This window comes from Glycine max, chromosome 20 (genome assembly GCF_000004515.6).
Source record: "Glycine max cultivar Williams 82 chromosome 20, Glycine_max_v4.0, whole genome shotgun sequence".
Classification (NCBI taxonomy): Eukaryota; Viridiplantae; Streptophyta; class Magnoliopsida; order Fabales; family Fabaceae; genus Glycine; species Glycine max.
The window spans coordinates 43793808-43821690 of NC_038256.2; the positions used below are offsets into that span (position 1 = coordinate 43793808).

At 31.7% G+C, this 27883-nt stretch overlaps 3 protein-coding genes across 4 annotated transcripts; 1 reads left to right on the plus strand and 2 right to left on the minus strand.

The window, feature by feature from the left end:
* Positions 1-6251: 6251 nt before the first annotated feature.
* Positions 6252-10810, plus strand: LOC100816466 (protein unc-13 homolog). 2 transcript variants are annotated; one of them, XM_003555455.5, is made up of 5 exons: positions 6252-7115; positions 7553-8434; positions 8522-8977; positions 9101-9287; positions 9394-10810. In XM_003555455.5, the coding sequence occupies exons 1-5, from the start codon at positions 6576-6578 to the stop codon at positions 10365-10367; spliced, it is 3039 nt and encodes a 1012-aa protein (XP_003555503.1). In that variant the 5' UTR covers positions 6252-6575; the 3' UTR covers positions 10368-10810. The 2 variants fall into 2 exon arrangements, with proteins under 2 accessions (XP_003555503.1, XP_040869331.1); XM_041013397.1 differs by having other exon boundaries at positions 7038-7143.
* Positions 10811-10950: 140 nt separating this feature from the next.
* Positions 10951-15828, minus strand: LOC100816995 (protein PIN-LIKES 3). Its single transcript, XM_014772293.3, has 10 exons — positions 15662-15828; positions 14549-14628; positions 14311-14435; positions 14025-14146; positions 13684-13917; positions 13204-13272; positions 12649-12749; positions 12353-12405; positions 12054-12239; positions 10951-11087 (listed from the first exon to the last, which is right to left on the minus strand). Exons 1-10 carry the CDS (start codon positions 15794-15796, stop codon positions 10963-10965), a joined length of 1230 nt encoding a protein of 409 aa, XP_014627779.2. The 5' UTR covers positions 15797-15828; the 3' UTR covers positions 10951-10962.
* A 1702-nt stretch (positions 15829-17530) lies between these two features.
* Positions 17531-27675, minus strand: LOC106797708 (protein PIN-LIKES 3). The gene is made up of 8 exons (XM_014772556.1): positions 27402-27675; positions 21390-21478; positions 20909-21001; positions 20404-20504; positions 19591-19643; positions 19291-19476; positions 17650-17750; positions 17531-17551 (listed from the first exon to the last, which is right to left on the minus strand). Exons 1-8 carry the CDS (start codon positions 27673-27675, stop codon positions 17531-17533), a joined length of 918 nt encoding a protein of 305 aa, XP_014628042.1.
* Between the last annotated feature and the right edge of the window lie 208 nt (positions 27676-27883).

Consider the following 27883-nt stretch of genomic DNA (forward strand, 5'->3'; position numbering starts at 1 on the left):
AAAGTTTTGGATATTTTAAAAAATATTTAAATATTTTATCAAATTAGTTTATAAACTAATCAAAATAACTTTAAATTATTATAGTAACTTACTAAATACTAAACACACTAAAAAAATATGTAAATTAGTTTTTGCTCCGTAACTTCTTTCATTTATATCTTTTATCATTTATATGAATTATTATTTTAGTCGGTGTATTAATATAGGATGATTTCTTTTAGTATCATCAAAATTATAATAAATAAATATTTATTATATGAATTTATGATAAAAAATAATTTTATAATATTTACATTAAACAATTTAAATTATGATATATGACTAATTTTCAACTATTAATAATTTATTTTTAAAGAGTTATTGAAACTGAACTTAGAGATTGAGAAAAAAAAAAAGATAAATTAAAAGGAATAAGTAGTTAAAAACATATAAGATTAAAAAAATAGTTTAATTTAAGAGTTTTACAGTAATAGCTGTAAAAAAAAAGTTTTACAGTAATATTTTTTAAAATTAAAACCAGATCTTAATTTCCATCAATTTACGGTTTAATCATTTGTAAAAAGATAGTGTAGCCCGATGTAAAAAAAAAAAAGAGTAGCCATCAATAATAAAATAACAATGTAGCCCATAATTTATATGTGTAGCATGACACTTTATTAAATGAAACATTTTACAGTAATAACAGTAATTAACGTAGCCATCAATAATAAAATAGTAGCGTAGACCATAATTTATATGTGTAACATGATACTTTAATTATTAAATAAAACATTTCAACAAACTTGATAATAGATTTAATTGGATCACAAAAAAAAATAGTATATTTAATTTATCAAAGATATTGTTTATTTAAATAGATATGCCACTTTAATTAATTTATTTATATGGAGACATTCAAATAAACTGAAGTCGTTAGTCAATCCATTAAATTAAAGTGCCAATTCAATAAAATATGACTTTATACATATAAACCATTAAACACATTATTAATAATTTAATGATAAATGGACTAAAGATCTAATTTTTAATTAGAAAAGAAAATTTTGATTAACAAAAAAGTTATGGAAGAATTAAAACTGTACATAAATTATAATAAAAAGATTAAAACACAACACTAAGGGTTTTTTTTTAAAATATTTTAATATTATTTTATATTAAAATAAGATATTTTTCACATCACTTTTTTTCTTAAATAAATACTAATAAATAAAGATATAAATTATGTATTACTTGTAAAAAAAATTCTCCATTGGTGAGATTAGAAATATGAATTTGGTTTCCACTTTTTCCCAGTGTAGCTTTTATTTTTTATTAAAGAATATATTTAAAAAAATCATTTTAAACAAACACATAAAAAATAACAAATTACATAGGTTTATTATTTTTTTTAAAAAGGTTAAAATATATTTTAAGTCCTTGATTAATTAGCAAATCTTAGGGTTCCTAATAAATTTTTTTATTTTTTGTTTTATCAAGGACCTATAACAATTTTTTTCTTTAACAACCAAAAATAAAATTTATTAATTTATTAAGGACTTAAAACATATTTTAATCTTTAAAAAATAAACTTAAACTATGTGTTTATAATGATTAGATCCATATATAGCTCTGCTAAGAAGTGATTAGTTAGGCACGTTGTTAGTATGAATATCAAGCTTCAAAAGACTAATGATAATTATTCTAATAAGAGTATGATACATAATAGATCAATAAATTTTTACACTATCATCACATTATAAACCCCCATAGTTTATGATACTATTATTGACTTTCATAACAATTATCTTGAAATAGAGAATTTTTTGATTGGACCAAAAATCAACACCTCATCTTTAAACTCCAACAAAATATTATAACTATAATAAAAAAATTATTATTTATGAAATTTATTTTTATTTCTTCTAATAAAGATATAATATTATTAGTTTCCTTTAACGAGGATTTTATCTTAATAAGATACAATAAATATTTACAGAATTTATATTTTTCAATTTTTTTTGTTATCTTTGTTTATGTAAATGAAATAAGGCACGTAATCAACGCCATTAAGTTTGGTGTAGTAGCGGGGGGTTTGAATAGTTTGCACCAAATTTTAAGTAATTAATTATAACTGGAGATCAACATGAATAGTGAAATTGTTTTGCTCATGAGTTATACTAAATGAGAAATATGATAAATATACTTTTTATGTATTTATTTATATATATATATATATATATATATATATATATATATATATTAATTAATTAAAATGTATGTGAGATTCGCCTTTATTAGAATGAAATTCGTTCAAAAATTTGAGACACATGTTCTTTAATAATCTTAAATAAATTTAAATGCACTAAAAGTGTTATGAAAATAATGTAAATAAAAGACACAAATATTAAAAAAATACGAAAATTCATTAACAGAGTTAATACTATATGAATAATAGCACGTTTAAATTTTAGAAACACTTAAATGCATAATTGTGAAGTCCAGTTTGATCCGACTGGTCAGATCTGTTCAATTAGGATCTGGTGATCTAACCGAACCGATTTCACTATTTAATTGATCACACAATTAACATGGGATGATTCGGTCAAACCTAACCGGTTAAGTAATCAAATCTTGATTAAACTGGTCTGACCTAGTCGGTTTTACAAAAAAAAAATGAATTACCTCTACAATACCATTTTAATGTCTTATTATTATTAATTGTTATTTTGGATTTTATAGTATGAATGAACTTTTTTTACACAAATAATGTTAGTTATATATTTATATATAATTTTAAATTTTTAATGTATACCAGGTCAAATCGAGCTAATTATTAACCTACCAGTTGGACGACTAATCCATTGGCCCATAATCTCGATGGAGTCAATAACCGAACCCGGATTCACAACTATGATGAAATGTGATGAAAATTTTTGAAGGGGGCGATTTTAAATTTCACATATTTTAGAAGGATCAAAAATATATTTGTACTCATAATTTTTTTTAATAGATCACAATTTCATTTTTAAGGTATTATTCATTCTCTTGAATAGTCATTTAACTAAAAAAAATATATAAATAGTAATTCTTTAAATATTAGAAATCATGCTAATATTAAAAAATGTTTTAAATTAGTTCTTAAATATTAGTAAAATATTGATGTTCAATATTTTTATTTATATAGTTTCGTTATTTTAAAGATTACTTAAGAGAAAAAATAATACTAGAATGATCATATTGATGGTTTATTTATAATTTTTCTCACTTCTCATGGTTTGTTTGTTTTAAAACTTGAAACTAAAGTTACACATTTTTCCAAATGAATAAAACTTGCCTTCGAATCCTTTTTGTCTGAAGCAAAAAATATTTCTATCAGAAATTTGAGATGAGATGAAAATTATTTCTACTTGATGTGGTCAAAATATAAGAGGATTGCCATATAAAATATCCTATTATATTAATATTATATAAAAATAGATTCCAATAATGATAAAATTATGTATCACTACGAGAAAGAGAATGTTATAGAAGATGTTCTTCTATTTAAAAGTGAGAACTCATATTTATAATATAAGGGAGATTATATATATATATATATATATATATATATATATATATATATATATATATATATATATATTACATGAGATTTACAAAAACAATATTGCCAGAGTTCGATTATTTTTATATATTAACGTAACATGTCAGTTGATTTTTGAATGAGTGAATAGTCTCTGGCTTTATTTCATCCAAGTACACATCAGTTTATACTGTCAACAGCATGTAGTTAAATTCTCCACTATATTGCCTAAAAGCAAAGCTGGACGAATATTTTTGGAGAGATAGAAGGGACTTTTACACTTTCCTTAGTAGAGAATAAAGTGTAAAAGTGATGGTTGTGGCCAAGATATTTATTTGATGTTACATTTAGAGCTGCTGAAGGATAAATGCGTCCTACATCTTTCCTTATCACCAAACCTTCAATGATTGAATAGTTGACAACAATGATATAAGCTGGAAGTAAAAGCTGTATGAACATCTGGTCCCAATCTCCCACAGATAACACTCTGTAGATGCCCCCTATGAAGCAAGATATGCTGATGATGAGAAGTGCAACCATTGGCACAAGGAACATGTTTGATGTTCTGAAGTCAAACTTGTCCATTTGGTAGAGCCTAGTCTGTTCATCATCCTCCACTTTATTGGTTGGCAAGAAACTAGCCTCTTTTAAACCAAATTTCTTCAGTAGAGCATCCAAACATCTATATAGATGGGATGTGATTCATGTGATCATGCATATCCTTTGCTCAATTATCCATTTTTTGAATGTTCCTCCAGTTGAGAGGACTTCGACTAAGTGCTTGGTGAGAGCTGATAGAGGGATAAGCAGAAAAATGAAGAAAGATGGGTCTGAGACCTGACACCCAAAAGAAAAAACAAGAGAGCTATGTCAAAATATTTGAAAGCAAATGATGTGTAGTCTATTGGTGAAAACCAAAGACTTGTTGGCATGGATGAGACTGAGAGAAAGAGTCTCCTCCATTTCCCTTCCTTCCTATGGTTTGACGGTGTATCATAGAATATATTTGCTCTTCTAGTTCTATTGGGAAATCCAACGGGGAAAATGCCAGATACTTTCACCAATGAGTCTCGAGTCATTTTCAAATCCTAACTTAGTTTTATTGCCATCCATTTGTTTCAAGATGGTACTAGGATCGGTGATAAAATTTTATGGGTTCAAATCAAAATACTAAATAAAACCTTTTTATAACTAGTTATTTTCTTACAATATTATTTTTTTAATTACAATCTTATAATTAAGTATTTAGAAATAGATACTTAAGTTTTTTTAAAAAAATAATATATTTTATTGCATTATACAAATATACTATAGTTTTAACAAATATGAAAAGACATAACACATTTTTATATTATCATTTATCATTTAATTTATATTTTTAGAAAAAGTTGCATACATAAATATCTATATATAAAATAAGTATAACAAAAAGAAACATATATTATATTATTTTTAAACTCATTCATACCTCTATTTCAAGTTTGAATAAATTCTTTCATTAAGTTAGCGGATGAATGAATTTGTCATACTTTTTTTAGAGATTAAAATTTGAATTTTTATCTTTTAAAGACAAATTTATTAGGACATTACTAGTTTATGGACAAAAATAATTATTTATCCATATTAATTTTAGTTTTATTTTCATTATAATTTTAATTTTTGTTTATATTTCTTATCTTGTTAAAAATAAATATTTTAGGCATATTTTATGATAAATCCATTACATCGTGATATATTATAAATAGTTAAAAATTCATTCAATATAAATCTATAATAGTAACATTAGAAAAATTAATTAAAAGACTGATACATGTCACGTTTTAATATGAATTAAAAAATGCATAATGAAAGATTTTTTGATTCTGTGGCTAATAATAAAGTTGTTCGTGAGACCACATTGATTACTAAAGGTTGATGTTATCCAATAATTGAGGCCATTATAGTAAATTAGTAACGAAGATTTGTTGTTCTCGATGATTTGGATAGCAATGTGTGCACTTTGGTTATCGATCGTTAGTATTTTTTTTCTTGTTTTTTTTTTTTGCCATGGTGGTTGATACTTAGAACCGTCAACTGTAGAAGCTTTTAACACTTGAAAATTTGTATGTTTATTTTTATTGATTAACAGGAGGATTTTTTTTTTCTAGGATCCGCATGATAGACGTACAATTCATAATGTGAAATATTTAGGTGAAAGAAGAAAGAAATAAAAATAAGTGAAAAATAGTGAGCACATATAAATATAATTATTAGTTTGCCTATGGATATTTTTCTATGATTTGACCATTTGACTTGATGAGATTGGCGGCTGGCGTGCCAATTTTTGTGTTTGACAAATTTTCGGAATTCCCTTTCCCTACAAATTTCGCTCTTACTATTGATCACAAATAATTATCCTATTAAAATTTTAATATAATTATTTTAGTTAGTACAAGAGTTTATTTGAATTGATTAGATGCTCCAAAATTATAAGTTGAATAACAAATGATAAATTTAGTTTTGATTCTTCCTTAAATTGTGAAAAAGACTTGAGTTCCTTTGTAAATTTTGGTTTGTGAGAAGAAGAGAAAAAATGCCAGGTGAACCTATCTATTTAATCAATTTTATTTAAATGGAAATTTTCTTAGCTTGAATCTTCAACTTGAACTAAACCAATTTTATTTTTAGGAATTGACTGTGAGGTGTACATGAATTAAGGAAGGAAGGATGTGTGGAACCTGTTTAGAGCTGATAGCTGAGATAGATAATTAAACTTTGCCTTACGTAACTAAAAAACAGACAACAAAGAGGTCATTAAATGGTAGTAATTGCTTAACTTCTCCACCGAATGAAACAAACCACTTTCCCTCCGAGAAAAAAGCTCCAAAAAGAGCAAGTGACACATACATAGACATACACGTACACCACACCACGTCGCTTTCTTCGCTGCCCCAACAACATGCACTTCTTCTCTCCTCACCCTCTCGCAATGCAAGACATATTATTCTGACGTCCAAACCCCCCCTGACCCTCCGGCATGGGTCACCACACCCGCCGCGAGTCCTACCCCTCCGCCACCTCCTCCCGGTTGGACTACAACCTCCACAGCCAGCGCCCCCTCGACTACGCCGCTGCGCTCTCGTGGCCCTTCGGGAAGCTCAACGGCCTCGACGCCGACCATGTCAGGGAGACAGCCTACGAGGTATTCTTCACGTCGTGCAGGTCCTCGCCCGGCTTTGGGGGCCACCACGCCCTCACGTTTTATTCCAATCACGAGAATGGTGGCGAGGGGGGGAAGCAGAACCAGGTGGTGACGAAGCCGACGAGCAGGGTGAAGAAGATGTTGGGCTTGAAGATGTTGAAGAGGAGTCCTTCCAGGAGATTGGCCACCAGTGCCGGCTCATCCACCCCCTCCTCTCCTGTCGGTGCACCCGGCAGCCCTCTGTCGCGCACTGTGCCGCCGTTTAGGCCGCGGCGGCCCATGACCGCCGCGGAGATCATGAGGCAGCAGATGAGGGTGACGGAGCACGATGATAATAGGTTGAGGAAAACCCTCTTGAGGACCCATGTTGGCCAAGTATGTCTCATGGTCTTAGTCATCTTTAGTACGTATCCATAGTCTTAACCTGATAGGTACTCGAGTTTTTTCAATTTACCAAGAAGAGATAATAAAACTTGATTAAATGTCACCTAGAGATTAATCGGAACTATAGATACATGATGGTCCCAGATCATGTGATAATTCCTCCCATTTTGCAGTATATAGGGTGGGAGGAAAAGAGATGTAGAAAGAGAAAGAAAAAGTAGAAAGAAGGTTGTATGTGGTGGAAAAGGAAGGGAGAAATAAGAAACTTGGGTAGAAAAGGAAATGAAAGTATTTTAAATAGTACAACTTCGAACTAATCACTTGTGTACTCCTATCCTATGTGTTTATTGATGTATAGAATTATGTGGTAACTAAACGTTACTATTGGTCTAAATACTAAATATTTGTAATTGCTTGTTGAATTTCAGATGGGAAGGCGAGCAGAAACTATTATCCTCCCCTTGGAACTGATACGCCACCTAAAGCCCTCAGAATTCAGTGATTCCCATGAGTATCATATGTGGCAAAAGCGGCAACTCAAAGTCCTTGAAGCAGGGCTCCTCCTCTACCCATCAATCCCTCTAGAACAGACTAACACATTTGCCATGCGCCTCAGGGACATCGTAAATAGTGGTGAGTCCAAACCTATTGACACCGGCAAAAACGCAGACATAATGAGGACCCTTTGCAATTCTGTGGTTTCCTTGTCATGGAGAAGCCACAATGGCATTCCCACTGATGTTTGCCACTGGGCTGATGGATTCCCTTTCAACATTCACCTCTACACCTCTCTTCTTCAATCCATTTTTGATGTCAGGGATGAAACACTAGTGCTAGATGAGGTTGATGAGCTACTTGAGCTGATAAAGAAAACATGGTCTACACTGGGAATCACCTTGCCAATTCACAATGTGTGCTTCACCTGGGTGCTGTTTAAGCAGTACGTGAGCACTGGCCAGATAGAACCTGACCTTCTTTGTGCCTCACATGCCATGTTGAATGAGGTGGCAATCGATGCTATGAGAGAAAAGGAATCTTTGTATTTTAAGATGCTGTCGTCAGTGCTGAACTCAATACAGGGTTGGGCAGAGAAGAGATTGCTTAATTACCATGACTATTTCCAAAGAGGGAATGCTGGTCAAATCGAAAACCTTCTTCCTGTGGTGTTGACAGCCTCAAAGATTTTAGGTGAAGATCTGACACTCACAGGTGGAGAAAGGGGAGAGAAAGGAGGCATAACCGTAGTGGATTCATCAAGTGACCGAATTGATAGTTATATTCGTTCTTCCATGAAAAATGCATTTGATAAGGTTTGAATATAACCTATCTTTAGCTTTAGTATTCTAAACTAGTCAAGTCTTCTAATAATGTATTTCTTTCTCTTTTTTTGGGTGTAGGTATTGGAGGCAGCGAATGCCAAGTCTGCTGAATTTGAAAGAAAGAAAGAATTGAGTGAAGTTCTTCTCCAACTGGCTCAGGAGACTGAAGCCTTGGTGATGAAGGAAAGACATCATTTTAGTCCAATTCTAAAGAAATGGCATTCAATAGCAGGTGCAGTTGCAGCAATGGTGCTGCATACATGCTTTGGTAAAATGCTGAAGCAGTACGTAAGGGAATTGACTTCACTGACAACCGAATCAGTTCAGGTGTTGCAGAAGGCTGGAAAGCTAGAAAAAGTAATTGTCCAAATGATGGTTGAAGACTCTAGTGAGTGTGAGGATGGTGGCAAAACATTAATCAGAGAGATGGTTCCCTATGATGTTGATTCAGTCATATTGAGTCTTCTGGGAAAATGGATAGATGAATCATTGCACAAAGGCAAAGAGTGTTTGCAGAGGGCAAAAGAAACTGAAGTAAGTTTTGCCTTTATGATTCTTATTCCTTTGTTCATATTGGAAGGACACAAGAAATTTATCACATATTTTGTTATTGATCATAGAATATTGTTTATAACTTTTTCAACTTTGTTATTTCAGACATGGAATCCAAAGTCCAAATCAGAATTACATGCACAATCAGCTGCGGAGCTAATGAAATTGGCCGCGACAACTGTGGAAGAATTCTTCCAAGTTCCAATAGCCATTACAGAAGATTTAGTTCAAGATCTGGCTGATGGATTGGAAAACCTCTTCCAGGACTACATGAAGTTTGTTGCTTCATGTGGTAAGTAGTGTGAATTCATAATATGACTGATAATTGCCACAATAGAGTAGCAAAGTTTGTATCTAATGGTTTTGTTTTAACTTCCACTTACTCTACCCTCTTTCAGGTTCAAAACAAAGTTACATTCCCATGCTTCCCCCACTTACCAGATGCAACAGTGATTCAAGATTCACGAAGCTGTGGAAGAGAGCTGCTCCATGCAATGCTGGTTTTGATGCTCATATACAACATATTAATGGAAGACACGAAGGTCATAATCCTCGGCCATCAACTAGCCGTGGAACTCAACGCCTCTATGTTCGTCTCAACACCTTGCACTATCTTGTTACTCAAATTCATTCTCTTGAGAAAACACTCTCTATGAACTCCGGAGTTGTTCCTTCAAACCGCCTTCGGTTTGCAAGCAACCGCAAGAGTTGTTGTTCATACTTTGAAACAGTGAACTTGTCCATTCTTGGAGCCTGCCAACATGTCTCAGAAGTTGCTGCATACCGTCTTACATTTCACGACTCAAGCTCTGTGTTGTATGACAGCCTCTATGTTGGTGGTGTGGGTAGAGGTGAGATAAGAGCTGCATTGAGAATCCTCAAGCAGAATCTCACACTAATGACTACAATTCTCACAGATAGAGCTCAACCATTGGCAATGAAGGAAGTGATGAAGGCCTCATACGATGCATTCCTTATGGTTTTGCTTGCTGGTGGAAGCTCGCGGGTGTTTCACCGGTATGACCACGAGATCATCCGAGAGGACTTCGAGAATTTGAAGATAGTTTTCAGCAACAGTGTGGAAGGGTTGATAGCAGAGAATGTGGTGAATGGAGAGGCTGCAGTGGTGGAGGGAGTGATTGCATTGATGGGTCAAAGTAGTGAACAATTGATGGAAGATTTCAGCATTATGAGCTGTGAGTCAAGTGGGATAGGTTTGATGAGTAATGGATACAAGCTGCCAATGCCTCCTACTACAGGAAAGTGGAACAGATCAGACCCCAACACAATATTGAGGGTGTTGTGCTATAGAAAAGACCGCGCAGCAAATCTGTTCTTGAAGAGAACATTCCAGTTAGCAAAGAGGAGATAATGACTGATTAACAGAAAGGAGATATATTGAAATAGTTGAAGGTCAGAGAATCCAAACTGGCAATGCATTTTTTTGTATATTATTCCTGCATGCATTCTAAAACTTATGGTACTATGGGGAGGGAGTGGGTTGTATTTTTTCATTTTTTGGATATTGGAGCTGCAAGCACCTGGGTTGGGGAGGGGGAGGGACCAGATTTGTATTTGGAAGCACATACGATCTGAAATGGAGAAAAAAAGCAGTCAAGAGAGCAATGCTTGTTTGCATCATTGATGAAAAGATGAAAACAAAATTTGACTAAACCGATAAATCTTCAGTAATTTGCTTATTTCCAAATCATCCAGTATGTTAATCTTTACATTTGTACTGCATAAACGCTATTTAAGGACAAAATTGTTTCACATTATATGAACATGGATAAAAAGGAGGAACGTCAGGAACGATTATATTGCAGATGACTGAAGTATTTTGCTACAAACTGAAGCAGGAATTTATTCTACCTTGCAATAACGCTAATTTGACTAGAATAATCTGTAACCCATAACATGCTGTTCTTTAACAGTAAGACATCCTGAGGTAAAGAAAATGAATACATTTATAGGACAAGCCACATGAATAATGTGGACCATAGTGTAAGAGAAAATGAGGCACAGACATAAGTTGCTAGCATAACAATCGAGCATTCTGTTTGCCTGGCTCCAAATAATTGAGTAATTGTACCTGGCAGAGTCATAACGTAAAATATAACTAAAGTGCAGAATATAACCGTGATGGAAACTATAAGCGAAAATCAGTGGGTGCATACTATATTAGAGATTTTGGTTATGTTGTGCATGATTAATCATCTACAGAAATATGCCATAAGTTTTTCAAAACAATTTGAGTTAAATATGCTATTGGTTCTTAAACTTCTTTCAAATTTCACCTTTAGTTCCTAAAAAAAATTGATGAATTTTAGTTCCTATATTTTTCCTTTTAACATTTGTAGTCCTTGTCATTGTGAAGTATCACTGTAATAATGATACTTGATATGGAAGTGACTAAAAACAATGATCAACAATAGTTAAAGGATTAAGACAATAAAAAAAATTGTTAAAAAACTTAAAGTGAATTTCATAAAAAGATGAGAGACTAAGAATATTAAAAAAAGTACTAAGGAATTAAATATAAATTTTGTGGAAAAAAATGAGCAACTAAAAATAATTTTAAAAAAGATTACATATAACTATTATACCACATGAAATTAGTTGATGACATAGTAACTTATGTGACTACTAATATAATTATTACATCATTACTTAACGGTGATACTTGATTACAAGAATTTAAAAAATATCAAAATTAAGATCGTTCAATTCTTTATTCACGGAGTAGAAGTAAAATTTGAAAAAAAATTTAGGAACCAAAATTTTATGCTCAGGTCAAGTGAGTGATGTGTTATCATTTAAAGACATTGACATCTCATATAGTTAAATTTATTAAATGATGTAAGCATACTTCATAATGTGCATTTGTACAACTTCTTAGATGTAAACTTTTGTATGTGTATAAAAGTAATATGCTATACGAAGGTGAATCATTAAGGCCCTGCACAGTAGTATTAAGGTGTCTCTTTGTTGTACTACTTTTTTTTTACTTAAAAAAAAAAGAAATGATTAATTCTCGCAATAATCTTAATCAACTTACTTATGCTTGTTGCAGGTGGAAGGGCGTATTGAAGCATTAAAACAAACTGGTATAACGGATCGTGGTGGATAATGCCAAAATGGATTGCACCTTTTACAATGACCACGCCTAAAATTGGTAAGGCAATGTATCTAATCACAATGATCCCCACAAGAAGTGAAAACTTCATTCCTGACCGTTTTAACCCTGAATAAAGTTAACCCAGGTAATTTGTCACTAAAACCTTGTTCATTGTCAGAATGATTGACGCAAAGACCCCAAGATGAAAGGGAACATTAAAAGATTCTGTTTGTTATTACCATTCAGAAGATTTGCTCCAAGTAACAAAGTCATTGCTGGAATGGATGAGTCCCTGCAAAATTAATGTCATACAAACGTGTTTTACTAGTCAATAATAATAATAATAATAATAATAATTCATTTTCTTGATTTCTTACTCGCATGAAATTTGATCATGACAAAGTGTTACTTTGTCATCATACATTTTTGCTTCCATAGTATTATCATTCTAATTTTAGTTACTCAATCAAATAAAGCAACTTGCAAATACCTGATACCCCCATTATGCCATGGTTAGCAAGACAAGGCAACTTACCCCAGCATGGATGCTGAGTCTTCAACCACGCTTAAAGGAGCATTATCGCCAACAAACATCTTTTGGAATGGAGGAACTACACCAACTATTAGACCAAGAATCTACATTTGCAAAAAGACAAACATAGTCAATAAATAAGGTGGTTTCAGTAAAAAATTGTCTTTTTTAACATTAAAATAAATGCCTAATTCAAGTGAAATTAAGAAAAGAAATCCCCCCCTTCCTCGCTTACCTATGTTTGTGACTAAGCTGGTCGTGGTGGAGTTCCAATTGTAGATCAATATGAATTTTAATTATGCTAATGTAACTTGTAGAGTTGATGTGATCAATATGAATTTTAATTATGCTAATGTTGACATATTAAATGAAGTCTAACATTACTTATGATGGATGATTCTGTTGGCGCTAAAAATGGTTTCACACCAACAGATTTTTTCCCGGTTTGCATTAGTACAATATTACAATTCTAAATGTGGTAGTTTTTATTATTCATCAGATAGAACAATGGAGGGGGGAAAAGGAAGAAGAAAGAAATTAAGAGAACAGTTGGCATACCGATCCAATAGTTGCAGGTGATAATATGACCTTCAGATTGAGTTTATCTACTAATGTTCTTAACGATGCCTGTAATAATAACAATGGGAAAATGTAAGAACCTTTACCTGATGCAGTACAAAATATCTTACCGGCAACATATGCTGGCATCACGTGGTATGTGCATGTCAAATTCCATTTCAACATAATTTTTTTAGTTGCTTTACCCAATTAGATAAAATAGTTTGCGGATTAAATATTGCCTCAGGCATTGACCATTCTCATCTATCCGTAGAGATCAAAAGAAAAGAACTTGGTATTTCAGCAGATTAGAAGACTAAAATCTTGTATTAATGATATGAGAAAGGTGAACAAAGGAGTGATATTCACAAAGTTGTGTCATACATCATTGGTGGAAGAGTGCAAACGAAACTATCATACTTGAAGTACAAGTGCACATAATGTATCCATATTTCTGAATATATTAAAACATGGACTAACCCTAGCTTTTTCCCCAGGCAATGTAAATTCACTTCCAAAATGAGTCGTGCGATCATTGTTTTCTGAGATATCCTCTGCAGTAACCACTGGTACAGTTGAATGGCTTTCGAGATCTGTTTCTATTGCTGACACTGGACCTACTGTGGAATCATCAACTTTGTTCACGTTGAAAATCTTGCCTGAATAAATGCGGATAATGTTGTATGCAAAAGTCCAAAGGTAGATGTTTCCTATCTGGTAAACCAAAATTAGAAAATCTAAAATCTTAATTCAAAACTGTCAAGCTTTTGGTATGATGAACCCATTCAATTAGATAAGTGCACAAAGTTAGATTGTCTTACTGCCAAGGACAAAGAAGCATATGCCATCCCTTTTTTATTACAAACATCCACAGCTCCAAAAGGACTACCGCTTTCCTTACAGACTGCTGGAACTATGATAAGAAGCAAATTACCTACATTTCCTGTTTGCATCAAATCTAAAATAGTTAGAAAATAAAATTTCTAAGTGTCAAGACTATATGTGATATCCCTTGTGCTGCTATATATCTTAGAAAAATATTATTGATTGAACATTGACTTGATCTGATTTATTAAAATAATTATTTAAAATCTGAAAGTGAGCTACCTGCAGCACAACACCCCAACACAAGACCTTGCATATCAGAAGGTTCTTTAGTTATTTTCAGAAACAACCATCCTAGTGCCGCGCCAATGATATATGTGAGAAGAACATTCAATGGCATGAACCACCTTCATAGTTCATAGAAGCATCTCAGCTAAGCCAATTAATGAAAGAAGGAGATGGAAAATAAAAGTAAGGGTTAAAATTGAATATGCAGCAGTGTGGCAAGAAAACAACATACACCATAATCAGGCTCCTAAATGTTATAGTCTTAGTCAGAATGCTGAAAGCAAGAGCCGGAGTGAAGACAAAGTAGACTATCTGAACATCAACAAGAAAAAGTCATTTGAATTAGTCGTGAGTCACCAAATAATGTCCCTTTCTCCTATAACACTTCGTTCGAGCAAAAAATATGAGATAAGAATGAAGCTTAAACATTTTTGAATGACATTATCCTTTTGTAGAATACTGCAAATATGAATGAAATAAGGCTTGTAAGATTTCCTGCAGCCTTGAGCAAGTGATTGAATTCTATTAAATCAAATGATAAAAAAAAACATTATTGGTTTGTTTTGACTTCAAGCGAATGCCCTTAAATTTGCGGGAAGTGTCATCTGTATATTTACTTAAGATTTAAAATGTGTTATAGCATTTTTTTTTTCCTTCCCATTGTGTTTGCCAGAATCTTGTCATGGGGGAGGACAACTAGAGTTGCTAAGGAAAAAGGCAGGTTATACTATCTTCAGCATGAGAAAGAAAAAAGTTTATCATGCATCAAGTTTCTTCTTTCTGTCATCAAACAAGATCAGAATCCGCGAGCACCCAAGTAGCTGCAACAGAGGTTCCTTGGTCATCCTCCTTTCAGTGAAAACTTTGTTTCCTTCCTTATTTCACAAAGCAGATGTTGAATCCTTTCATTGTGAAGTCTGTCAATTTGCTATAAGTAGTGTTAAAACATAATTTTGGTCCCTCATTTATATTTTTTTATTTCAATTTAGTCCCTTCAAGTTCTCTGATATACCAAATTGGTCCTTCTTTTAATTTTTGACTGAGATAATAAACGTCTATTTGACATGATATCTCTTACAATTTTTTGTCTAAGTTGGTGTGATAAAATAGCAAAACGACTAATTTGACCTAGCAGATAACTTTAAGATACCAAATGAAACTTTTTAAACTTAAGAAAATAAACTAAAACAAAAAAAATTTAGATAAGATACCAAAATTCTATTTTAGCCAAAAGGAACAAGAAATGAAAAAGATAGGAGACAATTAACATTGTATCATGCCTTGGTATTCAAGAGCAAAAGGGAGGAATAAAAAAAGGAAAAAGAACTGAGACAATTAAACTTACTACATTCAAGTGCTTCCTAGCACTCTTCCTCAGTATATTAAAGCGGTGCAGAGCAAGAAATGCGCCAACAGCAGTAAGCAGGAGCAACTTAAGTACGGGCATTAATGCAGTGATGAAGAGCTTCCACAACTGCATTGTGTCTTCTTTCTTTACACTATGTTAAAACTGAAAATAATATCCGTACGTATTATAAGGGTCTCCAATTTATAGGCCTAAAACTGAAAATAGACAAATTAACGATCATAAATTTGCATGCAGCAACAAATAAACATATAAAATCACCTTGAAACACTCAGGGGAAAGCAGGTGCAGAAACAGTAGTTTCTCCTAATTTATTTTTTAGAGACAGAGAAATAAATGGTAGGGTTTAGTGTATCGACAAACAATTAAGTTAAGAGAGATACGATCGAATACATTTTGCAGACCTTCCAATTCCATGCATGAGAGTTCATTGGTAGAGTAGTGTCCTGTACTGGAATCCCAAGGCATGGACACGTGGATCAACTGGATATATAGCATTTGCATTTACACCAAACTCATGGAGAGAGGGACGTATGCATGCATTACATTTACATGTTATGTTAGTGTGTCACTGCATGCAGTGGCTTCACATTTAACTGACATGCATGTCGTAACTTTGCTTATAGACACGTTGATCTGAGGGAAGGTATCCAAGTTTATTGAAATACAAATGTAAATGTGAAATTCTTAGATAATAATGAAAAAATTAATATATATATAAAAGTGATGAAAATACTCATGTTAATTTGCTTATGTGGTGTACTTATGTCTTTATCCCCTCGATTATACGACAAAGTTTGAATACGTGAGGTCAACAAGGTATTTGGATTCAAAATGTAGAATACAATGGAAAGGTAAGTACGTGATCGAGAATAATAGAACGGTATAGTGGGCTGGATAATCAAATTGAAATACTCGCACGTACATTTGGGCTCAGTTGGTTTCATAGAGATTTAATGGAATATTTTCATGCTGAGCAATAGGAACATGGTGCAGCCATCTACGCCTTAGCAAGAGTAGGACGCTGCCACTACAATTTTTTTTCAACCACAATTGATTTCTTTCACCTAGATCTGGCTCCTAGGTTCATGCACGGACAAATTAAGAATAATATTGCGGGTCAACTAATCATGACCATAGCAAAGATATAAGATATATAATATCACAAAATGAAAATTATTTGGGAAAAAAAATTATAACATGTAATTTACTTTTAGACGGTGTTAAAATAGATTTTGTGATATCACAATAGATTTTTTTTAAAGGATATCCATGTAAAACTCTGACTTAACCTACAAATCGAATTCTGGATGACTTATTTTGTGATAATTTAATACTAAAATATAACTTAAAATAAGTATGTTAAAGATTTATAAGAATAAGTCTAACTTGTTTACATTTATGATATCAATTAATTAGTATATTTTTTTAAGTCAAATCTAACATTTATAACTATTTAAAAACATATTTGAATATAAAACCGTAAGTTTATCTTTCAATAAACTTATAAACTGAACTCGTGAACATGTTTAATATTTAAAAAGACACATAAATGCATGATTTTAATAATTATACCAAATTCAATATAAAAATAATAATACTAACAGTAAATATATTTTTTATTTGAATAGGTTAGCTTGTTAGCCCTAAAAAGGCTTTCTGAATGATCTAAAGTGTAACCTTTTTAATTAGATAGACTTTAATAAAAGTCATGGTCAGATTTATTTTCTAAAAAAGATTGATCTGACTGAGCTTAATGTAAGTAATGTCATAGGCTCCTGTTAAGGAAAAGGACTTATTTCTACCCCTAAGTTTAATTTTACAATTATATAGGAGGTTGTTTTAATTCTAATCATGCTTTAATCTGAACTGTTTGTTTGAAATTTTGAAACTTATATACACAAACTCAGTAGAGTCACTTTCAATAATTATTATACTAGAGATGACTGAAGTATTTTGCTACAAACTGTGGACCATAGTGTAAGAGAAAATGAGGCACAGACATAAGTTGCTAGCATAACAATTGAGCATTTTGTTTCACCGGCTCCAAATAATTGAGTAATTGTACCTGGCAGAGTCATAAAGTAAGAAAAAGTTCAAACCGTGATGGAAACTAAAAGTGAAAATCAATGTGTGCATACTACATTATAGATTTTGGTTATGTCACTCATAATTAATTATCTGAAGCAATATGCTATATGTTTATAAAAAGAATTCAATTTTGATGCAAAATATAAAAATTTTATACTCACACCGAGTGATGTGTTATCATTTAAAGACTACGTTGACATCTCATATAGTGAAATTTATTAAATGATGTAACCATACTTCCTTATGTGCAAATGTACAACTTTTTTACATGCAAAATATTGTATTTGTATAAAAGGAATTGATAACTGCGAAATATAAGCTAATTTAATAGTCAATTTAGATTAAGAATGATTACAATTTCTTTATTTTATTATTATTTTTAATGAAATAATGAAGAAATTAACATCTTTACTATTTTTTTATTAGCAAAATTCAAAAGAAGAAAGTTTCAAGTGTTTTGAGAAAGAATTGATACAAAAACTAAAAGAAAAAAACTTTAAAGAAAAAGTTAGAACGTTTGCTAAGCGCACGATGGAGGCTTAGCACGCACTCTAGGCTTAGCGCGCATAAGGCCCACGAAGAAGCCCAAAGACACATTTAACGCAAAAGCCTACGTTAAGTGCGAAGTTAGCGTGAAAAGTAAGCTACCTAGTACCGATATAAGGAGGAGAAAGGGAACAGCCTCAGAACCCACACACTGGGTCTATGCCTTAGGGGGAACCCTCTCTCTTTAGTCATTCTTCATTTTCTTATTATTAGTCATCCATCACTTTCTTCCATTAGTCCCTAAAGTGTAAAAAGGAGTCTGGAGATCAAACTCTTGTAATGTAATTCTTTCCTACTATCTATTTAATACAATTATGTTTCTATTACTCTTCTCTGTGTTTTTCTACTATTATAATTTGATCACCCATATAATGTTTAGAGGGTAATGTATTAAAAAATGGCTATTTTTTAAAGAACTGAGGAAGAGTATCTTAATAAATTTATTCCTAGAAATAGATTAACATTTATTTTGCCCACAAATTTTTGTATCTCTTATCTTAATGCGGTTTGTTATTTTTATCTCTGCAAAGAAATTTTGGGGAAAAATGATAAATAAACTAGGCTCTTCGTGCGAGAAACCAAAGATAGGGTAATTCAGTATATGCGGGTGAAAATAGGGATTTCATAAAATAGAGAAAATCAATTACATTATATTATAAGTAGTTTTGGCATACTATGACTCATTGCATTTTGATTCTATCTTTTCATAGTTGTTTACCGGTTCCTGTTATCTCTTTCTTTGTCTTACTCCAAATTTCACATTTATAATTCTGTCTTTGACTTCTTCTTTTTCTTCTCATTACTTAATAATTGGGGTTGTATCACTTATACAACCAAAGTTCCGATAGATTTAACACTTGACTTCCATTTTAGTTTTTACTACTTATAATATAATAAAATTGGTGCACTTGTCAAGCTGTTAATATAACATATGAAACGGTGAATTCTCGCAATCATCATAGTCAACTTACTTATGCTTATTGCAGGCGGAAGGGCGTATTGAAGGAGTAAAATAAACTGGTATAATGGATCATGCTGGATAATACCAAAATGAATTGCACCTTTTACAATGGCCACACCTAAAATTGGTAAGACAATGTATCTAACTATAATGATCCTCACAACAAGTGAAAGCTTCATTCCTGACCGTTTTAACCCTAAACAAAGTTGAGTCAGTATTGATTTATCAGCAATATATTGCTGATTTTCAGAATTAGACACAAAGACGCCCAAGATGAAAAGGAACATCAAAAGATCAGGTTAGTTGTTACCATTCAGAAGATTTGCTCCAAGTAACAAAGTGATTGCCGGAATGGATGCGTCCCTGCAAAATGATTGTAAAATGAAACATATTTTACTAGTAAATAATAATTTATCTATACTATTAATAAAAGGAATATTTCTCTTGGTGCTCACAAATTTAAGATAATTTTATTATTTTTCAGTTTTTAAATTTTTATTACTCTTTTTTTAATAATTATTCACTATTTTCATGTTATTTTTTATTTTTCTTATTTTTTATCTTCCAAATCTTTCTTTTATTGTTATTTAAAATATATAGAGAGACATTTAGAAGGTTAAAAATAAGACTAATAAAAAAAAACTAATCGTGCCGCTCTCTCCCCCTATAGTAACTATTAAAAGGAATATCCCATTTTTATGTCACCTTTATTAGACACTTTTACCCTTCATTTTCATTAAGTAACTATTATATTTCTCTAGATTTCATTTTCTCCACACCATTTAACTCCCTCCCTTTCTTCCTATATAAAATTAACAGCACACTCTCACTTTTTTTTACCCCCATCATCTTTAATTTCTCTTTTATTTTATTTGTATTTATAAAAGGAAATGTACAGAGGTTCGAAGTGCCTTTCATTCCCTAATAATCATAGCAATGATTAATTTTCTTGATTACTTACGCACATGAAATTTGATCATGACAAAGTTGTTACTTGTCGACATATATTTTTGCTTCTATAGTATTATGATTCTAATCTTGGTTAATCAATCAAACAAAAAAACTTGCTAGTACCTGATACCCACATTATGCCACGGTTAGCAATAAAAGACAACTTAATTACCCCAGCATGGATGCAGAGTCTTCAATCACACCTAAAGGAGCATCATCTCCAACAAACATCTTTTGGAATGGAGGAACTACACCAATTATTAGACCAAGAATCTACATACATAAGCAAAAAGACAAATGTTGTCAATAAAAGACAAACGTTGTCAATAAATAAGGTGATTTTAGTAAACGTTATCTAATAAATTCTTCCTTCCTCGTTCACCTCCTTCCACTTTTCCACTTCCATAACTATGCCTGTGAGTTGTGACTAAGCTGGTAGTGGGGTAACAATTGTAGATCAATATGAATTTAATTAAGATGCCTCGTTAAACTTCGTGATACAAATATTAATTGTGCTGATGTGACTTGACAAGCTGATGTGTTATTCAAAATATTTTAACTAGTTAATTATGTTCACACGTCTAACATGCCTTATGATTCATGATTTTTTCCTTGTTTGCATTACATTAGCAATTGAAAATATAATAGTTGCTAACGTAAGAGAATAATTGGCATACCGATCCGATTGTTGCAGTTGCTAAAAGAACCTTTAGATTGAGCTTTTGTACTAATGGTTTCAATGGTTTCATAATCTGCTTTTGTTTTGGTACCTGTAAAACAATTGGAAAAGGTAAGAACTCTTACTTGATGCTGTAGAAAAATCTGAAAGGCAACATGTGGCATGTCAAATTGCACTTCAATGTAATTATTTTGGTTGCTTTATACATAAAATAGTTTTCAGATTAAATATTGCCTTAGCCATTGGCCATTCTCATTTATCCGTTGAGATCATAAGTAAAGAACATAGTGATTCAGCAAACCTAGTGATATTCACAAAATTGTGTAAGACATCATTGGTGAAAGAGTGCAAACAAGACTATCATACATGAAGTACAAGTGCACATAATGTATCCACATTCAATTTCCAAATATATGAGAACACAGACTCATCATATCTCTTCCACCAGGCAATGTACATTCACTTCCAAATTGACTCACATGATCGTTGGCCTGTGAAAGATCCTCTGCAGTAACCACTGGTTCAGCTGAATGGTTTTCAAGATCTGTTTCTATTGCTGACACTGGACCTACTTTGGAATCATCAACTTTGTTCACATTAAAAATCCGGCATGAATATGCGGATGATGTTGTACACGAAAGTCCAAATGTGGATGTGTCCTACCTGGTAAACCAAAATTAGAAATTGGAAAATCTTAATTCAAAGCTGTCAAGTTTTCTGTATGATGAACCTAGTCAATAACCAACGTGCTAGGTTAGATCATCTTATTGCCATGGACAAAGAGGCATATGCCATCCCTTTCTAATTACAAACATCCACAGCTCCAAAAGGACTAGTGTTTTCTTTACAGACTGCTGGAACTATGATAAGAGGCAAATTGCCTAGATTTCCTGTTTACATCAAATCTAAAATAATTAGAAAATAAAATTTCCAAGTGTCAAGACTGTATGAGATATCCCTTGTGCTGTGATATATATCTTAAAAAAAAGGTTATAATATGTTTTAGGTTCCTAATAAATTAACAAGTTTTGTGTTTACTCCTTGATAAAAATAGGGTATGTGATATCCTTGTGCTGTGACTGATATATCCTTAAAAAAAATTATTGACTGAACAATGGCTTTAACATAAGGCCTTGCATATCAGGAGATGCTTTAGTTATTATCCGAAACAACCATCCTAGTGTTGTTCCAATGATAAATGTGAGAAGAATATTCAATGGCATGAACCACCATCATAATTCATAGAAGCATGTCAGCTAAACCAATTAATGAAAGAAAGAGATGGAAAATAAAAGTAAGGGTTAATATTGAAAATGAAGCATAGTGGCAAGAAAACAACGTACACTGCTACCAGGCTCTTAAATGTTATAGTTTTAGCCTGGAGTGAATACAAAGTATACTATCTGTACAAAAAAAAAAAGTCATTTAGTTGAGTCACCAAATAAAATTAGTTTATGGTAATTTGAAACCGGAAAAAAATTATGACGATTTTACTAGCTCCATTGTTTGTGTCTTCTTTTTTTCTTTTAAATTTAGAGATCTAATTAAAAATATTCAAAAAATTTAGAGACCTACTATATATTAAACCTTGAATTAGCTATTTACTTTTTACTTTTAACAAGTTAACATAATAATATTAACATTTAGTTGCTAACACTTAAAATTCAGTTAAGTGATCAGTGATATTGAAACCACCGGTTGTGTAATATTTTAAACCCTAGTATGAATAAAATATTAAGAGAAAAATTATTTATAACAAAATTGAATTCAACTGCTATAACCATAGCAGAAGACAATATATTATTAAATCCAGGATTATCTCTTTTTATCTTTTAGTGTCCTCCCTTTATGTCAAAGATGAAAGCATAAAAATGATGGGATGGGGATGTTGGAGTACAAGTGTGAGATGAAATCTCACATCGGGTATAAATGAAAAGATTAAACACTATATAAGTGAGGAGAAGACCCATTAATCTAAGCTTTAAGGTTTTGAATAAAAGTGTTGTGTTTTTCTCATATGATAGCTCCTGGTCCACAAGACATTTGAGGGGAAGATGTAAATATAAAATATTTATATTGAAAATGTATATCTATTAACAATTTAAAAAAAAAAATCTCAAACTAGTGTATTTTTTTATTTTCCTATTGATCCCTTAATTTAAATTTTAATCTCTAACACTTTTTCTTAAGTTCAACTCGCTTGAATTCTTGTCTTTAATATTGAGTCTAAGCATGGACTTTAAGTTCGATTTTAAGAATAAATACATCTTGATTAACTATGAAGCATTTGTTTTGGCCTTGCTCAGCTTTTTAGTCTTTCATTTTTTTATTAATTTTTTTTTCTTATTTAGGCCTTACCTTTTGTTTTCTTATTTAGGCCTTACCTTTTTTTCTTAAACTCTTATATTATATTAAAAAAAACTTGCAAGTTATATCCAAAAGTATAAGAAAATAAATTAAGGATTTAATAGACAATTAACTGATTTATTTCTTAAGAAAAAATATTAACACAATTGATGTTTACATCCTCGACTCGAGATTTTATTCTCGAACAGTCGAACGTGAAAGACCAAGCATGGATTAATATTAGCCACTATTTTAAAATGTTCAATTACTGGAGATTTTAGGACAAAATGATCCGTCCAACTTAGGCGCATGTTTCCTCTTTTGCATTTAAGTTATTTATTTGTTTAGGATTACAAATTATCAACCACAATGTATATCTAAAGAAATTCTCCACTTTGGAAGAAATTAATATAAAGTAATGTATCCTGTTTAATAAAAGATCATATCATTTAGAATGAAATATGTCCCTGCTATTTTAAGCTAAGCAGCACCACTAGCTAATTCATGTGTTATCGAGTTGAAAGGGAGCTCGAGTGTCCATTGTGCAACCATACTGCACTTTAGTTGAATCTGATTAAGCCTCAAAGTCCAAAATCCAAATCCTTCTTTGGCAGATTCATTAGTGATGGCCACAAACTACGCACAAATATATTGTCCCTTACAGTTTCAATGGCGTAAGATCATTTGGTAGGACCTCATGGGAACAACTTAATTAGGTAATTGTTATATGTACGTTGTTCACAAAAATAAATTAAATTAAAGCACAGAGAAGAGAACCACAATTAATACAGTATTCTGATTACTGGTTTAAGGTATGTAATTCCAAGGAGCTATATGCGTTGATTACTTGATTCGGCTAAATGAATAAAAATTTGCACTATGACTGGGTAGAGTAACAAAAATTTAATGTGTCTGTTTCTTCTTGGGAGCTAACAAAAATATGTGCTGACTACAAACATATTGTTTCCCTCTGTGAACTCAATTGTAGAAGGGCTATCTCTTGTTACATACATTCATTTTATGCTATGCTATCTAGTTTCTAATGCTCTGTCCGTGCGTCGTAGTCATTTTCTAAGCAAATTAGCATGCAAAATGCAAATAACAAGACGAAAATCATGAGTCAAGAAGCTAATCTCGTAACGTTTTGTGCAGTTGTGATTTGCATACTGATTTGAATTCGATTTGGATGTTTGAATATAATTATGCTCATATAAACACTCGTAAAAGCAAGAACAGAAAAGAAAACGAGGTGCACAATATTTATGTTCATCTCAAAACTAACAAGTCAATTTCAATCAGCAAATTAAATTCAATCTCGTGGATCTTACTGCTGAAAATCTGTCTAGACTTGAATAAAATGACTTAATTTTTCAGGATACCTCTTAATAGAGTTTTTTTTTCCTTAACATCTTTTGAATCAAATCTGGCCAAAAAAAATAGGATACCTCCCCTCATACTGTGTACAGGTCAATTTTATCATATAGTAGCATTGGGTTAGCCATTTTTTCCAATCCCACCTCAACGCTAAGGCTAATCTTCATTATTGTTGTCACTTGTCAGATTTTTTTATTTTAATCCTTTATTTTATTTGGGAAAACAATTTTGATTAATCTGTAATTTGACGAAGGTAAAAGTCTAATTGATAATTATTTTAACATTAACTTTAGTAAATTATTCGTTTGTCTTTAATCATTTAATTTGATTTTCAGTTCTCACCACTCATCACCATTAAAATATGAAGAAAAAAAACAATTTTAAAAAATGTCAACATTTTTTTAGCTAAACACGTCAGTTGCCAACTAGAAAAAGACATCAATCGAATCCTCTTAAAAGGCTTCAGCATTTATCTCGGAATGTTTATCGGTAGTTGAGTTAGACCATCAAGAGCACCATTTTTTAAGAGGATCAATTTAAAATATCATGTAATTAAATTACTAATTTATTTCTTCATGAAAAATAATATATGTACTAATAGTATAAAATCGATTTTATACTGCTGTCTAATTATAAACTGTCTTATCTGGTAAGTTTATTGATGGTTAAATACTTATCTAAAAAGTTATACTTAATATGATTTTTTCCTTGATAGTGTAAAAAATTTATATTATTAGTATATAAAAATTAAAAATTTTTGTTAAAGAAATATGAGCGGTGAATATAAAAAGAAAAAAAAATACAGGGTAAGGCCTCCTCAACAACATACATGAGATTTCCGGAACACACTAAATTTGACGGCCGGCATCCTCAAGAATCACATTCCTGATCACATCGCATTTTCAAAATTAATTTATGATTGGCCTTATTTTAACCTAAGGTATAATTTCTTGCGTTTGTGTGGAAAAGGAAAAGGGATTTGAATTAGATTAATTGTAGGGAAATGACTGATTTGTGGGACTCTATTTTGAAATCCTGAAGCGACAAGTGGATAAAGCATACTAAAGTAGAAAAGACAAGTCCATATTAACTTAGAATTCCCATGGAAATGAAATAATTAAAAATAACGAAAACATTTATCTAGTGGTTTATGAAATCAGCTCTGATGTAGAGTTTATCTAACAACGGAATCCGATGGTGTTACGTCAAAAAATGGCAACTAGGGACCAAAAGGGGCACATATAGCATTAGAAAGAGTTCAACATTAATGCTTAGTTTATTTTAATCAACGGGTTCGTAAAGTGTAATGCATTGACTTATGACTTATAATAATTACATCATGTTCCTACCTAGTACCTACTTCCCTCCCTTGCAAAATGTCATTTTGTTACCAAACTCGGGGCCACTTGAATTTCAACATCCACACTACTTTTCTATTTTATTTTACATGAAATTAACATAATTCATCTCTCTTCTTAATGAAAATTTATGTATTTTATACCAAACTTAACTTGCTAAGTTAGTGTAGATTACACTCCTCTCTGGTAGATGAGAGCGTTACATCACCCTCTTCTTGTATCACAATTAATATAACTCCCCTCTCATGTCGTGATAGGGTGAGTATATTCTTTTAAAATATTTAGTTCAAGATAGAAAAAACTTTTGTGTTCAAAGAATTCTTATAAAAATATTTAATTCACCCCTCCTAAGGAAACAAACGAGGATTTAAACCTGTTACCTATCAAATGTGAAACTTTGTTTGGTTCTGTCCTATCAACTCCATGGAGTTAATAGAGTATATGATATTTCACTCAATTTTTTTATTTACATCTAATAACTTTAAAAAAAAATACATCTAATAACTTTGAACATCACAAGTGGAATATTCACTTGAAAACCAACTAAACTAGATTCATTTTAAAAAATATTAACTAAATTAATTAAATCCCTTAGTTATTAATTCGTGCGCAGCCAAAGAAACGCTTTCACGCAAAATATAAAGTCAGCCGGAGTTAGCTGTTTATCCCCGTATTATTTCATTATTTTCTACTCTTAGATCCGACCAAACTTAATTCAAATACGTAACTGCGGAAGAATACACACATTCATCACCTTCTGAGTTGGTGTCCACTTTAACATAGAATATTTTGATAACTTAGCATATGTTATGTAGAGGAAAATGAGAACTAAATCTAATTTATTCAGTTTTGAGAAAACGATAAAATGATCTCTTACCATATATGTAAACCACACATAAGAAGTGGTATATTAATTATTTGGTGAAGTTTAATAAAATTAAAACTACACAAATAATGTATAAATTTGGTGGAAAGAAAACTATTTGTAACTCGTATGTACTATACAGATACATGCAATCGATCCCATCAAACTATTCTTTAAATAATATTTATATATCATCAATACATCTCAAAGCAAGAGTTTATATATACAATACAATTGTCTTATATGTTTAAAAAAAGAAAAAGAAAAAAATGTCTATATCCAACATTAATAAAGCATATAACGTAAACTGCGGAAGGTTACAAATAAATAAAAAATCATGATAAATAAGCAATGATAATAAGATACTTTTGTTAGACACACACATGTGTATATATAATATGTATGATATAATCTTTGATTTCTTCGAATAATTGGAGCGTTCACCCTCCACCAAAAAGTGTGCTCTCTGAGATTAATTAGAACTTAATTATAACCAGATAGGCTTTCATGCTTATAAAGAGAGCTTCAATGTTGATTGGTTGCAACACCAAATGGAACAACTAGACGAGGATAAGTTTCATCACTGTGGTGCTGAACGTAATTTCCTGCGACATTCATTTCCTCCAAAGGGGGGCAGTTTTTGCCACCGGTTCCGGGAATGTAAGTGCAGGTAGAAGGCCCTGAGGGGGTCACAGGACCCTTGTCTAGAGACATAAGGTTCAGTTGTTCCTTCATGTTCAATACCCTAACAGCTAGGTTTGGCTGAACATGAACCACAGCAAGAACCAGAATCAGTGCCAAAATAAATTCTAAAACCTTCATGGCGTGTGTTAATTTTAAAATTGGAGGAAGCAACAAGACAATTGATGAAGAATCTCAATGGGGGTAGAGGTATTTATAATGGTAGCCTTTTCGAGTTGAGTCTATTAATTGTATGACTCATGTCTTTGTTTTACGATTTAATTTTGACTATTGATTATACTATAGTATTTAGTATTTGACAAAAACGTCATCAGATATGAATTAGTCA

Coding starts and splice junctions, on each gene's coding strand:
- LOC100816995 (XM_014772293.3), bottom strand. CDS start 15,796: ATGCAGTTGTGGAAGCTCTTCATCACTGCATTAATGCCCGTACTTAAG. Junction 14,436..14,548: donor TTTAGGAGCCTGATTATGGT/GTATGTTGTTTT, acceptor TGAACTATGAAG/GTGGTTCATGCCATTGAATG. Junction 12,750..13,203: donor CACCTGCAACTATTGGATCG/GTATGCCAACTG, acceptor TTGCAAATGTAG/ATTCTTGGTCTAATAGTTGG.
- LOC106797708 (XM_014772556.1), bottom strand. CDS start 27,675: ATGAAGGTTTTAGAATTTATTTTGGCACTGATTCTGGTTCTTGCTGTG. Junction 20,505..20,908: donor CAACTGCAACAATCGGATCG/GTATGCCAATTA, acceptor TTATGTATGTAG/ATTCTTGGTCTAATAATTGG. Junction 19,477..19,590: donor TGGAGCAAATCTTCTGAATG/GTAACAACTAAC, acceptor AACTTTGTTTAG/GGTTAAAACGGTCAGGAATG.
- LOC100816466 (XM_003555455.5), top strand. CDS start 6,576: ATGGGTCACCACACCCGCCGCGAGTCCTACCCCTCCGCCACCTCCTCC. Junction 8,435..8,521: donor TGAAAAATGCATTTGATAAG/GTTTGAATATAA, acceptor TTTTGGGTGTAG/GTATTGGAGGCAGCGAATGC. Junction 9,288..9,393: donor GAAGTTTGTTGCTTCATGTG/GTAAGTAGTGTG, acceptor ACCCTCTTTCAG/GTTCAAAACAAAGTTACATT.